This window comes from Heteronotia binoei, chromosome 1, assembly GCF_032191835.1.
Source record: "Heteronotia binoei isolate CCM8104 ecotype False Entrance Well chromosome 1, APGP_CSIRO_Hbin_v1, whole genome shotgun sequence".
Taxonomy (NCBI): domain Eukaryota; kingdom Metazoa; phylum Chordata; class Lepidosauria; order Squamata; family Gekkonidae; genus Heteronotia; species Heteronotia binoei.
Window position 1 is genome coordinate 99582996 of NC_083223.1, and position 15605 is coordinate 99598600.

Here is a 15605-nt window from a genome sequence, read left to right on the forward strand (position 1 = left end):
CTTGCTCCCTGCCACATACTAGAGGCATGTCCCTTGTCATTTGCTGTTGCAAATTGCCCCTTGAATCTGATGGCCACCCCACTCATGCTGGCTCACAGATGCTGCCACCGCTGTGTGAGGATTTGCCAAGTAACACTCAGATAAACTTCCATTATGCAAACATAGGTGAAGTTTTATTGATATGTTACAAATTCAGACCTTTCACTTACAGAGGCCTTGCTAGAAGTTAAAATATAAATAACATGCATCATTAAGTCAGGGAAGCATGGGCTCCCCCCCCCCCAAGTCCTTCTAACACATAGTAGTTCAAAGGGAACACATCTCCTTATCTCCTGAGAAGTTAAGGCTATTCCCAGCCTCCATCTCCAGATGGTGGAGTGGGAGGAGGAGGAGGAGGAGGGCCCCCACATTCCTAGGCAGCCACCATAATCTCCACTGTGAAAAACAAATAACTTTTCACAGACCATCCCAAGAACATTACATATTCAATATGCCAAAACCCCATGATATACTACTGTAACAGTTACATGTAAAAACTAAGCATGGAGGAAGGGATGCGGGACCCGGATCTTTCTTGAATAGGCTGAAATGAAAAACAGGATGTACAGGTCTCAGATTTTTAGGCAACTCCAGGGAAGGTCATGGGGAGGTGGCAGAGAAGCTGTGGAGTAGCTGGTAGCAACCAGCAATTGCCAGGAGAGCGGCAGGAAGGGAAGGCAGTGGGGCAGCTGCAGGGAGGGGGTGGCCATGGGGTGGTGAGCAGGCAACCCACATGAACATCCTCCTTTCTTAAGCCGTGGTAGTGGCAGGAAGGAAGGCCAGGGGGGTGGGGCCGGTAAGTGCCCCCTGAAAAATGAAAGGCCCCCAAATATTTTAAATCCTGGCTACAGGGCTTTGTGAGATATCCTACTATTAGTAAAACCTCACCTAGCATTAATTGAAACTGTGATAGCATTAAGATACTGACTGATTCCGCACTAACCTTGCTCCATGCCAGGCTTCTGTTTCTCTCTTGAGCAAACTAGCGATTTCACACCAGTTGCTCCGTGCTGCCATTTTGTGCGGGAAAACCCACAATTTGTTGCACCGCAGCATAAACTTGTTTTTTAAGGTTTACATGGCGCAGCAAATCATGGGTTTTCCCTGTGCAAAATGGCAGCGGGAGCAACTGGTGCAAAATTGCTAGCTCGCTTGGCGCGGGAGCAACGTTAGTGCGGAATCAGCCTTTGTCTTTAACTTCACCAAATTAGATCATCTTTTTCCAACAATATGGGCAGAATTTTAAAAAGTTACAGTGATAAAAATGTATTCAATATTTTATTTTTCTTGCTTGTTTATGACTAGTATGCTTTCCTTATAGTTGTTCATGGATGTTCTGGCTGAAGATCCTTCTCTTGTAAGAGAGATTGCTATGTCAGCCCTGAATTCTTTAACAGAGGGAGAACAGAAACAGGGCAAAGAAAAACACGTGTTTGTTGTGGATGTTTTCTCAAGGCTTCTGGAACTTCTTACTCTTCGTCATCGATTGATAGAAGCTGCAGTAGAGAGTGCGTGGCTGGGCAGGTTAGCAATGGCCTCTGAGACTGACAATTACTGAAATTCTGCCAAACTTTCTGTGCAGAAATATTGCTAAACATTTTTCACCTTCTACTTTCATCATTTGGGGTCTTTTTATTAAAAATGTGCATTCTGGTTATGGGCAATTATAATATTAGCATTCTTGTTGTCATTTATTCCAGCTTTTATTTATTGGAATAAAAGTTGTCATTTATTCCAGCACTTATTCCAGCTTTTACTGGAAGTCCCTGGTCCAAAGGATGTCCATCTAGCTTCAACCAGGGCCAGGATATTCTTGACCCTGGCCCCTGCCTAGTGGAGCAAACTGCTGATAGAGAGCTGAACCCTGTAGGACTTGTTACAGTTCATCAGGGCTGTAAAATGGAGCTGTTCCACCAATTTTTCTGGGTGAGGAGGTAGATGCCAAATACCATCAGGCCCCTCCTACTATAGCCTGTTATATTGTTGGGTCACTGGACTACAATGCCTGCTCTAGATCCATATGAGAGCACTGAATTGTACCAACTGAGAACTTTATAGTCCTGGCCTCTTCTTTTGTTGCTATGTTGTGCCAGTGATGTTGCTATGTTGTGCCAGTGTAAACAATGATTATTTCAGAACATCATCTTGTTTTAGGGGTTAATGGTTTTAGAGTATTAGAATTGGTTTTACTCTTTATCCCTAAATGTGTTTTTATATGTAATTGCCTTGGGCCTGCATGCATGAAGGGTGGGGTGGAAATTAAATAAAATAATAAATACGATTAATTATCTCCTGTCTTATACCCTCAACTAAAATGCCCCATACACATATTCATCCAGGCCCAATATGGCTTAAAACTCATCTTTTGATTCTAGTACTTGTAATATAAATCTTCAGTGCATGTAGTACTTTCTTTTGATTGCAAGTTTAGTACTTGTACCCTCAAACTCTTGTAATTAATAATTATGTTTTGCCAACTGATTTTCTGCATGGTTGCACTTATTATACAAGGCAACTGAGGTCAGTAGATGCTGTTGTACTTACTGAGAAATTGATTATTTTAATCATTTGTTGGGGCTTTTGTAAAGCTGTGCTTCCTTCCTGTCAGGTTAAATTTAGTCAAGTTTTCATAAAAAGCCACTGTAATTTACAGACCGGTGTCCGATCTCCATATGCGGCTCTGCGATCTAGTAGTTGTTTAGGCAATGCAATGCTGCCTGCCAGGCCCTGCCCTACAATTCCCAAGCAGCACTGAAAGAACAAGTTATAAGTGTATTTAGATCTCATTTTTCTTAAAAAAGCAACTTTTTCCAGATTGTTCACTAGGAAGCTTGTCATTTAAGCCCAAATATGATTCAAATGGCGTTGGATTAATCTATTGCTATTCTATACTTCTGTAACCTTATCAGCATTAAAGAAAGATTGACATTATCAGAAGCAGCAATATTTGACAGTATTAGTAAGTTAAAAAAATACAGAGCTTAATCCTGTTTTTGTTTGAAAAATATTATAACGGGTTTTGGAATATGTGTATGTTTTCTTTCCTGTAGACTGTACAAAGAATTTGCAGGAGAAATGGGTTTTGATGAATTTCATTTGTACTTAAGGCCCGTGTATTTTGAATTTGCAATCCACAAAGAGAAAGCTGATCAACTCCCACCAATATTCATTACTTCTCTTCTTGAGGATGACAGTGGTGTAGATAGGTAAGCTAGGTGTTTGTGGATATTTCAGTGGTTTTCTTATGTATGCAGATCAAGAGTAAGCTTAAGATCCAAAGCACAGCAAAGTTATTAGCCATAGATCAGTGCACACTTGTTTCCTTTTCATATGTCTCATATAAACACTTCATATAAACTTTTGGATTCTGATGTAATCTGATTTTCGAGCTTTATGTTTATTTTAACTTCACATTTTCAAGATGAATAAACCTTTAAGTCAATAACTTTAATACAATTTTTGCAGTAGGGAAAATTGAGGGAGCCCATAATAAGGAATGGACTTTGGGTTTTTTATGCCAGATTTCAGTCTACTTCAGGGTTCTTTCCTCAACGATATTTATTAGGACAAACAAGCTGAATGTTTATTCTATCATAGCTAGAGTATAAAAGAGAATTTGGAATAGTGGTTGAACCTTGGCTGGTTGAACTCTCTATGAAAAGTCCATGCAAATATAACTACACTTAAAGTCAAATATGCAAAGATGCCAGTACCTTACCTGGCAACCATCCAATGCTGAGTTGCAACATGCACAAAGAGCATCCCCTCTTCACTACAGCCATTCTTTCTGCATGCCAATGCATCGGGTTATGGTACTTGTCCTTGCCAGAATGTAGTAGCCTAAATCCCACTCCTGCACCCCAGGGCAACTCATGCCAGGAGCACAACTAAGGTCTGAAAGGCAAGACTTCTGGTCATTGGATGTTTGTTAGGGTAATATATTGTGATAGTCTCAGAGGAAGCAGAGGTGCCACACTGCTGTTGGTGAATGGCAAGCAAGAGCAGACATGAACTATACCATGCAAAGTAAATGCAGCATAATGTCTCTGGTGTTGTAATGCTGTATTGCTGTGCTTGTGAATACCACTCGTTCATTGTTAGGGATATCATTTCTACAGTTCTATCCACATGCATGCACAGGGGTTACTTCAGATCCCAGACACATTTTTATGGACTTTGCTTAGGAAGGAAGAATTTCTAGTTTAGAAGATTAATTTAATCAAACAAGTGGATTTTGAATTTGTTCAGAATCCATGTACTGTATGATATTGGACTGATCCTATTTACTTAGTTACAAATGTGTGCTTTGACCATAACATGATTATAAAACATGCAGTCGCTTTCAGAAATGGATAATTTCAAATGAACACAAAAGTATGTACAAAAGATCTCAAATGTCCCTCATTGTAAGGGGTAAAGGTAAAGGTAGGGGTACCTGTTAATAAATGGCCTGTCAATGGGAAATGATGCTACAAGGTCTTTACATCAAGTATACTTTAAAATATGTTTTATTTCATATTAACTTGCTAGTAGTGAGGTATTAGATGCAAACATTTTCAAAAAATTAATTTATTGTTTAAATAATTTTACAGATTTTCAATATATAGCAAACTAAAAGGGGGAAGGGGGCAAAAGAAAAATGCTTCACAGTCTAATCTATAACCACTATCCCTCAATTTTTTTATTTTCTTGCATTAGTAACGTAATTGTTATTACTTTGTCCCTAGCCTATTTTTGGCTGTTACTTTCCCCAGGATTCTCCCAGGTTCTCCTCTCAGCTGTTAAAAACTACCCCTAACTGTCCAGTCACCATTGATATTTTTAATGTCCAACTAATCATGTTTGTAGTTCACAAACCCAACCTATTACAAAGGAGTGAATTAATAACTTGTCCTCTTCAAGTTCTGTATTTTCTTCAGTGAACAGGAAAGGAAGTTTTCTAAACCCTTTTATTTTTTTTGAACTGCCTTCCTCAGCTGTAGTTATTTTGCTTTTTTGCTGATTTCTTTGATGTGGAACAATCCCAGTTTTCTCAGTTTGTTAATTGCATTTTAACTTTGTACCACTTTGCATTCTAAACCACTGCCCACCAGCTATATGTAGCTCTGCTCACTGTACCTCATTCCTCATCTGAAGAAGTGTGCATGCACACAAAAGCTTAAATTCTGAATAAAACTTTGTTGGTCTTAAAGGTGCTACTGAACTCCTACTTTGTTCTAATCCCCCTTTGTTGTCACACATCCTGTGCTCATATTTTTAAAATACTGCTTTAGAGTTGTTCGGTATGAGGCAGTGCATCAAATATTGGCTATCCCTTTGTAGTACATTGAAATGTGAGTAATGAAGCTGAAACTGTGAGTAATGAAGCAATCCAATATGTCAGGTATGTCCAACAGGTAGATCGTGATCTACCAGTAGATCACGGAGGGGTCAGAGGCAGATCACCAGCCCTACTTGGTCGCATGGTTTGCTGGACAGGTGTTTGGGTTTTTTTGATGATTGGTGGTATTTGATTATTGGTGCCAGTGTGATGAATTCTTATTTTTACTTTTAGAACTACATGTGTGGTTTTGGCATCATCCAGAGGTCTTCAGTTCCTGTTGATCTTTAATACTTTGGGACAGTGACAGTTTTGGACCAGATTCAGCCAGTGTTAACTTAGCACCCCAGCCACCCCAATATAATGAAGATGAGTGTTCCAAAGAAGAGCAAAACCTACCACTTTCATGATTAATGGGAAATGGACTACTTCTTCATCATGGTGAAAGACAAGTGTTGTTGTCTACTTTATAATGCCGCTGTATCCTTGCTCAAAAAGGGTAATCTGGAGCGTCATTATAAGGCTTTGCATAGCAATAAGTTTGATGCTGATTTTTCACCCAAAAGTGAAATTCGTAAACTGAAGCTCAAAGAACTAAAATCTAAATTGGCTGCACAGCAATAATTGATGGCGAAGCCAAGGTCACATTCAGTCAGTGCAACCATGGCATCCTTCAAGGTCAGCAACTTGATCGCAAAGAAATGCAAACCTTTCAATGAAGGTGAATTTGTAAAAGATTCTTTTCTTGAAGCAGCAGACAATCTTTTTGAAGGATTTAAGAATAAGAAAGAGATCATAGCTGCTGTTCAAGATGTGCAATTGTCAAGAAACACCGTCATGCGACGAATAGAAAAGATGTGTGGAGATACAACTGAACAATTGTTGGAGAAAGTTTCAGTTTGTGTTGCTCTCACTCCAACTGGATGAATCTACAGACATAAGAGACATAGCCCAGTTACTAGTCTTTATCCGGATGGTTTTTGAAGACTTCAGTGTTAAAGAAGAACTACTTGGAATGATTTCTTTAAAAGGGAGAACTACCGGTCAGGAAATATTCAGCTCTTTCCATTCTTTTGTGACAAAGTGTAATCTTTCATTGCATAAACTTGTTTCCATCACTACTGATGGAGCAAGAGCAATGACAGGTGAGGTTAACGGTTTCATAGGCCTCTGTAGACAGCATGACGACTTTCCAGATTTCCTTTCTTACCACTGCATCATTCACCAGCAAGTTTTGGCAAGCAAGAGACTCAGTACAAAGAATGTCATGGACATCACTTTTAAAATTGTAAATTCAGTTAGTGAAAGATCACTTCAAAGGCGGCTTTTCAATCTTGATGAAGGGGCAGCAGAAATCATTTTGCACACAGATGTAAGGTGGCTGAATGAAATAAGGTTTTTGAAGGGGGGATGACAAAGCAGAGTTGGAAGATGAGGAATGGTTATGTGATCTGGCATTTCTTGCTGACTTTTCAGGCGAACTAAGTGATATGAACATTGAACTACAAGGTAAAAACAAATGCATTGGCGAGATGATGAGTACAGTTTCATCCTACAAGAGCAAATTTGAGCTAATGATGACTGACCTTGCAAACAACACTTTTGATCATTTTCCTAATAGTCAGGACCATCTGTGACAATATACAAATTTTGTTTTTCAGAACAAGTAGTATGTGACAGAAATCTGCTCTGCTATCCAGGAATTCGAAAAAAGATTCTGTGACTTCCAAAGAATTGAAAAAGTTGTGGAGTACTTGTCATACCCATTCAAAGCAGATATGGACATTAAGGAAACTGCAGCTGCTATCAGTAAAAATTACTCATTGAAAAAATGAGTAAAAATTACTCATTGAACAAGGCATCTCTTGAAAACGAAATAGTAATCCTTAAAAATGACATTTTTCTCTGTTTATATAAAGTTTCATTGATTTAAACTACTACAAGACAGAAGCATTGCAGAGAATACATAAAAGAAAGGGGAAAGAGAGAAAAAGGGAATACAGAATGGGAAAAACAGAAAACAAAAACCAGTATAAATGTATGTTATAATTCCACCTCTCAATATAATACTCTAATCTTTCTACTTACAAGTATAAAAATCTCCATTAAATGTTATCTTCCTTTCTTCTTTTACCAGGACAAGAAAAAAAGAATAATTATTTTAGTAAACTAGTAAAGCATTGTACAACTAAACAATTCTTCTTAAACACAAATCACACTGTCTCATCCTCAAATTTTACTAAATTAACTTACAGCTATAACAAGCACAAATTAGATTATTAATTTAGCCAAAACCCTATAATAGAAAGCACATGTATTTTCTTTATTCATAGCAGATTGCATAAGGTACCTCAAATGCAGTCGTTTACTTTATCAGTCTCTATCTAAAATATTTCTCCTACAGGCACGTTAAAGCAAATCTACCAAATTACGAACTTGTTCAAATTCTGCAGCCGTTACGTTATCTGACTTTCCACCATTAATCATATTTTCACCCCATTAGCAACAATCTCTCTAAATAGGCAGACTATCAATATTTACCTATTCACCGGGGAGAGAAAAAAGAGAACAGAACATTAAAAAGACCCAAATTCCAAAGTCCTTCTTCCCCAGAGTTAAAAACTTTTAAGTTCCTTTAGTTTCTACGTCCAAGTTATATCCGAGGCAGCCCATTTGTCCATGGCTTATCTTCTAGTGTCATCTTATATTTCTTAGTCAGAGTTCCTTGTTCAGCCGTTCACCAAAGCAGAAAAAACAATCCAAAATCTTTTTTGCAGATGGCTTTTCAAATCCAGATTCGACTATTGAAGTGCAATTTTCCTCTTCTCGACATGGCCCGCCTCTTCAACCACCAAAGAAAGAATTCTTCGCCATTTTCCCTTCTCCAGTTGATCTTTTTAACGGTCAGCATCCGGTGAAGAATTAAAAATGCATAAAACGGGGCCATTTTCTTTTCCCTTCGTTTGTTTCGCATAATCACAGTTTCCCCTTCTGTTTTCACTGCCACCGATTCACTCTTTTTAATGAAGGGCTCCTGTAGATTTGCCCTTTCATTAGCTGTTAAATCCTCTTCACTCAAATGGTTAGCTGTAAACATGAAGTAATCTTTAAGAAGCTGTGTGAGTGAAATAAAATCCTCCTTTAGAGATCTGAAATCTGCACTGATATGTTTTCCATGTGCCATTTCATTAAATGATGCCATTTTAAAACTCAGATTGTGCATAAACTCAGTCTCTTAAATCAGATTATTTTTTGCTTCTCTCTTGTTAATTCTCGTTCCACAGCAACTTTAACAAAAGTTGTTAAGAGACATTCTTTCAGCTACCAAAAGATAAAGGAGACAGAACTTTCTGTATTTCCCTTTTATATTCAGATCATATTGCGGATTCTTGATGATCTTTGTAATATATGTCCAATTAAAGTCCAGGTCAGTTTTATTGTTTATATTCAAGCCAGTTTGAATAATTAAGACTGCTCATCACATTCCAAGGCTTTTTGAAGTAATCCTTGAGCTAGTCTATTGATGGTATATTAAGTGACCCATCGGGGGGTAAGGTTAGAGAAAAAAAACACCTACTTGTTAGGCAGAGTTGTCCCTTTAGATGTGGAGAAATGTTGCTTTAAAGAATGTACTGGAGAAAAAGAAAGCTGAAGCAATCGGGAGTTCTTCTTTCATTGCTGTCATCAGCGTTCATAGCCACAGAGCTTCAGGATGCACGATGGGTCTCGGGGGCCGTTGCCTTTGGCTCCTCCCCCCCCATGGAATTCCCACACCAAAGAGAAGGCTCTACAAGCCCCCCCTTTGGGGGTATCACTTCGGTGATACCCCTCCAACGACCAGATTTAGAATTGCTGCAGAGAGCATCTGCAGAATCTTAATAATAGAAGCGATAATTAATGATTTAAAAAAGTGTTTGTTGCAAATATATATGCCCCAAACGAGAAACAAGAAAAATTTTATAAAGTGTTGCACGGGAAGTTATTGGATTTGGGTGTAGAAAATTGCTGTATTATTGGGGACTACAATGTGAGGTTTACTGTTAAAAAAGATAAAAAATTGAGAAATCAAAGAAAAGCATATCACGTAGCGTTTTACCTACGACTTTTTTCAGAATGGCAAAAGAATTTAATCTGATTGACGTCTGGAGAGTGAAAAATCCACAGACAGAAGATTTTACACACTATTCTCAAGCACATAGATGTTGGTCCAGAATTGACATGTGTTGGATGTTGACGGATTTAACTTTGTTAATTAATCAAGCCAATATTTTGCCGAAAATATTTGCAGATCACAATCTCGTGCAAGTGATTATACAATATCCTTTAAGAAACAGTCGTTGGACCTTAAATTTGCAAATTCTAAAAGAAATAGCATTTTTGGAAATAGCTAAAAAAGAAATAAAGACTTTCTTTGAATGTAACTCAGATAAAGACACAAATATGCAAGTAATTTGGGACACTCTCAAAGCCTTTTTCAGAGGTATTGCAATCAGCTACACCACAAGGAGAAAAAAAGAAAGAATGAAGTCATATAGTGATTTGGTGACAGAACTAAAAGAACAGGAGAAGCAGCAAAAAATTAGGAATACAAAAGAAATAAAACTTAAGATCCAAGCCATACAGCATGGAATCAATTTACTGTTAACGGGGGAACTAGAAAGAAAATTGAAATGGGCCAAACAAAATTATTTTGAAAGTGCCAACAAAACTAGTAGATGGCTGGAATATAAACTTAAGAAAGAAAGAGAGAAAAGAATTATAAAATCACTAAAAAATAAAGAAGGTGAAGAAGTTACCCAGGAAGATCAAATGAGAAAAATTGTTCAAAATTTTTATCGGAATTTATACAAAAAAACAGGAGATCACAGAACAGTTACAAGAAGACTGCATAGGAAGCATTAAGATGAAACAGCTAATGAAAGAACAGCAGGAGTCTTTAGAGAGCCCTATCACAATACACGAAATAATTGAAGCAATTAAAAGACAGAAAAACAATAAAGCTCCCGGACCGGATGGTTTACCGGTGGAAGTATATAAATCTTTCGAGAGCTCCCCCTGATTCCTTACAAGAAGGTGATAGAAAAAATTCAAGAATCAGCTGTGATGCCAGCATCTTGGAGGGAGGCATTGATTTCACTAATTTACAAAGAAGGGACGGAACCATTGATACCAAGAACTACAGGCCGATTTCTCTCCTGAATGCTGACTACAAAATCTTTGCGGCAATATTAACTAACAGGCTTAAAAAAATTATAACAACCATAGTGCATGAAGATCAAACGGGATTTATACCGGGAAGAATGATGCGACAAAATTTAAGATTCTTTTTGAATATTCTAGAATACTATAGGGAACACCCGGAAAAGCAATTTGCGGGCATCTCGCTAGACGCTGAAAAGGCATTTGACAATGTTGACTGGAAATTTATCAATAAAGCATTGGAACCGGTAGGCTGTGGAGAGATCTTTAGAAAGCTTGTGGAGGCTATATATACTAAACAAAATGCGAAAATAAATATAAATGGACGCAACTTGGAATTGATTGAGATAGAACAGGGCACCAGGCAAGGGTGCCCTTTATCTCCCTTGCTTTTTGTATTAACTTTAGAATTTTTGATAAGATAAGAGATGATACTGAAATTAGAGGTACAAAAATTAAAAATGAAGAATTTAAAATTCAGGCCTTTGTAGACAATCTGCTATTTACATTGGAAGATCCTATCTCCTCATTCGACAATTTGAAGATAAGGTTAAAACAATTTGGAGAAGTGTCTGTATTTAAAGTCAACATACAAAAAACCAAATTTTTGACCAAAAATATGAGCAAGGAGCAAGTCATGCAATTAGAAACTAGATCCGGGTTTAAACGTGAAAAGAAAATTAGATACCTAGGTATTTACTTAGCAAACGAGCTGAAATCTATTCAACAAGATAATTACGAGAAGATCTTTAAAAAAATTGGATTAGATCTGGATAGATGGAGAGATCTGCAAATTTCTCTTTTGGGGAGAATAGCTACAGTCAAAATGAATATCTTGCCCAGAGTTTTGTTCTTGTTTCAGATGGCTCCAATTGTTTTATCAAAATCCTTCTTCCCAAAACTTAACAAAATGGTCATGGCTTTCATTTGGCAAAATAAGAAGCCGAGGATAAAACTAAAAGTGCTGCAAGAGAGTAAATTAAGAGGTGGTTTGGCATTACCGGATTGGAGTCTATACTATAAAGCATGCTGCTTAGCCTGGGCTAAAGATTGGCTTCTATTGGAAAATAAAAGATTGCTAGTACTTGAAGGTGCAGGACTGGTTAAAGGTTGGCATGCATACATTTGGTATCAGACTCCCCAGAGAAATAGTATTTTCTTGAATCACGAAGTAAGAAAAGCAATCTATAAGGTCTGGATGGAAATTAAAAGCAAGCTTTATACTTATACTCCACTTTGGGTATCTCCGGTAGAGGTGGCCATGCATCCAAACTTATAGGATTGGGTAAGCTCTTACAAATATGGTACGTTGCTGGATACTGAAAATAAAATTAGATGGTAACATAATATCGGATTGGTGGGTCAGATGTCAAGTAAAGTCAAGATATCAATCTGATAAAGAATTAGGCTTTCCCAAAAATTTGGAATTAAATGAATTTGATACACTGATCCATGATTCCCAAAAACTTATTTCGCAAATTTATAATTGGTTATTACAGATTAAGATGCAAAGTGAATCTGTAAAAGAAAGTTGGATAAAATGGTTAGAGGATTTCGGATACACTATTGAATTGGTGGAATGGGAAAAGGTTTGGGAACAAAATATAAAGTTGACCAAATCATCGGTTTTTAAGGAAAATTTATAAAATGATTTACCAATGGCATCTTACCCCGGAGAGATTGGCTAAAATATATCCAAGTTATACAAACAAATGTTGGAAATGTAGGAAAGTTAAGGGGACACTTTACCATATTTGGTGGAAATGTGAAAGTGCCAAAAAAATTCTGGACTCAAATTAACATCTGGATTCAAAGAATTAAAAAAAAAAGGTTCAAGCACTCTCCGGAATTGTACTTATCGAGTATATGCAAAGAACATTTACCTATATCTGATAAAAAAATTATTAATTCATATGATTACAGTTGCTAGAATCCTATACACGAAGTATTGGAAAGTCCCCAAAATTCCTGATAAGGAAGAATTTTTATCTAAGTTATTGGAAGCTGCCGAAATGGATATTTTGACAACAAGGTTAAGAGATGGGAATTTGCAGGAGTGTAAAAAGACTTGGGAACCAATATATGTATGGGCCAAAAGTATGGGCCAAATAGAATTTGTATATAGTAATGCCCTTATACTCCTTGTATGAGTGGGTGGGTAGGTGGTGGTATGGGTGATGGTAGGAGGTTTATATTTGCGTATTTGTATGTGTGTTTTTCTTTACAATAAAATTAATTCATTAAAAAAAAAGAGAGAGAGAGCATCTGCAGACAACTCTGAAATTAAGATGAGGGATCCTGGAAGTCAAAAATGACATTTTTCTCAAGACCTGTGCTGAGCAAGAATCGTTTTGGAAGCTAGTTCCTGGAGACAAATTTCCCAACTTGAGAAGATGCAGTGAAGCGGTACACTCCTGTTTTGGTTCAACTTATTTGTGTGAATCTGCATTTTCTCATCTGAAAATGTCAAAGAGTACACAGCGTTCTAACATGACAGATGAACATCTCCAGGATTCCTCGAGACTGGCCCTCACACAATATTCATCCAACTTCAAAAAGCTGGTGGATGAAATGCAGGCTTAGACATCTCACTAATTAGCAAGAGCAAAGTTTTAAAGATTGTGCAAGATCAGCTTGGATCAATACTTGACCTCCATTTAACACAAATTACTCAATAAAAGTTAAAGAAAGTTATAATAATAAAAATTTAAGAAAAACTGTTCGCAGTTCTTTCTGGATCTTTATCTCTCTGTTTTGTTTTGCTTATTTTGCTTACCAGTAAATGACAGAAGGTGCATTGTAAATGGGGGGGGGGGGGTAATGGAACCCAACTTTGGTGGGTTAAAATCTAATTCAAAACTAATTTGAAACATAATTTTCATGGTGGTAGATCACCAACACTTTTGTCCGGAAAAAAATAGATCACGACCTGTTCGAAGTTGGACATGCCTGCAATATGTGAAGACTATGAGAAGTCTTTTTTGATTTTATTTTAATGTGTAGTTTGTGTTCTCTAGTTGTTTAGGAAATATTTCTCTCTTGCAGATATATTCCATCTAGCTTAATGTTAAGCATCCAAGATATTGACGATCAAATTGGAAAATTTAGCTTTCACACAAGAGAGAACATTATTCAGGTGACAATGTTTTTCTATCAGTTTATCATAACTCTGTACAATAAATATATTTTATTTCTTCCATTGAGCTCTGTTTTGTATGCAGCACTGTAATTTGTATCATCTTTGTATCATGTATCTACTTGATAATTTCAGTCAATTTTTGTCAGGGGTCATTTTGTAGAAAAATAGGTGGTGGAGCTCATCCAGGGGTTGTTATGCAACTGCACCTACTATTCAATGGACAAGGTAGGTAGGTGGGGGGGGGGGAGGGGGAACCCTCAGAAAGGTTCAGGAGCTGCACTCCTGAGAACTCCTGCTGAATCCAAGGCCTGATTTTTGTAAACAAGTTTGGTAGAAAAAGAGAAACTGCAACATGGGGCCTCTCCAACAATTCATAAGAATAGTCATGCTGGATCAGACTGGTGATCCATATCGTCTAATCATTGTTTCACGCAGTAGCTAACCACTTACCCTGGTGGACCAACAAACAGGGCATAGAGGCCATGGTTTCCTGCCTCAGAATAGGCAGGTTCTTTTTAACTCTCCATGACTAGTAGCCACTGCTGGACCTATCCTTCACAAATCTATCTAATCCCCTTTGAAAGTGCTCTGATGTTCATGCCATGGCCATGGCTACATCTACTGGTAGTGAATTCTACAACATAATTACTCATTTAATAAATAAATATTTATTTTTGATGGATGAATTTTGTAACTTTACATTATAGGTATATAATCTTCCTTCACTTTTTTCCTCCCCCACCACTTTACTTTTACCTCTACCTTTCAGCTCTTACTGCCATCTGGGATAGAAAACTTGCAGATTGTTCTCGCCTGCCAAATCACTCAGAAAAATACTCTCCTTGTTGCTGTTCAGCAAGCTGCATTGTGCCACATGATGCATCCCACACAAACTCTAGACATGAAAGTAAGTGTGTTTGCAGATGTGCCTTTCCTGCCTGTTGAAATCTCCTGTACCCCCAGAAAAGCAGGTCCTGATGGAGGACCCTTAAACAGCTTGGAATGTGGCCCAGGGAGTTGGATTGGCAGAAATCCCTTCTCTCCTTCTTGCCACAAACATGTAGAATTGCTTATCTGTTTTATATAATAGGCAGTGGCAGTGTTATGTGTAAAGACAGGATGGATGTCCCTAATATTTCAGGAAGGAAGCCAGAGCATGCGGAGTCAGAGCAGCTCAGCCAGTGAAAGAAGTTCCACTGTTGGGAATGAAACAGAAAGTCAATTGCTGGCAACAGCACCACTGATCTCATATTCCATTGTGCGTTTTGCAGCTGGACACAGGAACTTAAAGAGGTAGCTTGATACAATAATGGAATATAGGTCCTTCCAAGCTTGTTTCTATGTATATAACTGATCATTTAGATTTCATAGAGAGGCTGTAATTCTAAGCATGTTTACCAGGAAGGGGGTGTCACCTCTTCCAAACAATTAATCAGCTGTCATAGGCCCCATCCAGTCACACTTAATTTTATAGCATATGTAAGCCATATCCCCATTATGTGATCTAAGGATCTGTGGATGAATACTGGAGTAGTGTGGATGGAGTCAGTTGCATGGGTCTTCACCAGCTGATCATGGTTGTAGGGCTATGTGGGCCAGGATAAATATAATTTGGCCCCATTAATTGCACACCAATGTGAACATAACCAGAAATGTCTATTTGATGGACATAATTTATTTGTAGCTGCATGAACTAGTACAAACAGAGTCTATGGGGGTATAGAGTTAGAAAACAAAACTGGGCTGGCATGAGAGGAAGATGGCAGGCTCACATGTTAACGATTTTAACAGATTTCTTTAGACAGGTAGGGAATTGTTAGAGAAACCAGATAAGACATCAGGGTTACTTGGGGCTAAAAGAGTCTTTGTATAGATTATATATAGGAGAATGGGAAAGTGATTTTTACA

General features: G+C 37.7%; 1 protein-coding gene across 1 annotated transcript in view; it reads left to right on the forward strand.

Annotated features, from left to right (window-relative positions):
- Positions 1 to 15605, forward strand: part of LOC132585047 (uncharacterized) — a 54632-nt gene that overhangs the window by 13915 nt on the left and 25112 nt on the right. The window contains exons 8-12 of the mRNA XM_060256855.1: positions 1361 to 1563; positions 3090 to 3245; positions 13604 to 13694; positions 14467 to 14604; positions 14839 to 14990. Of these exons, the coding sequence (XP_060112838.1) occupies positions 1361 to 1563; positions 3090 to 3245; positions 13604 to 13694; positions 14467 to 14604; positions 14839 to 14990 (740 nt within the window). The remainder of the gene's footprint in view (positions 1 to 1360; positions 1564 to 3089; positions 3246 to 13603; positions 13695 to 14466; positions 14605 to 14838; positions 14991 to 15605) is intronic.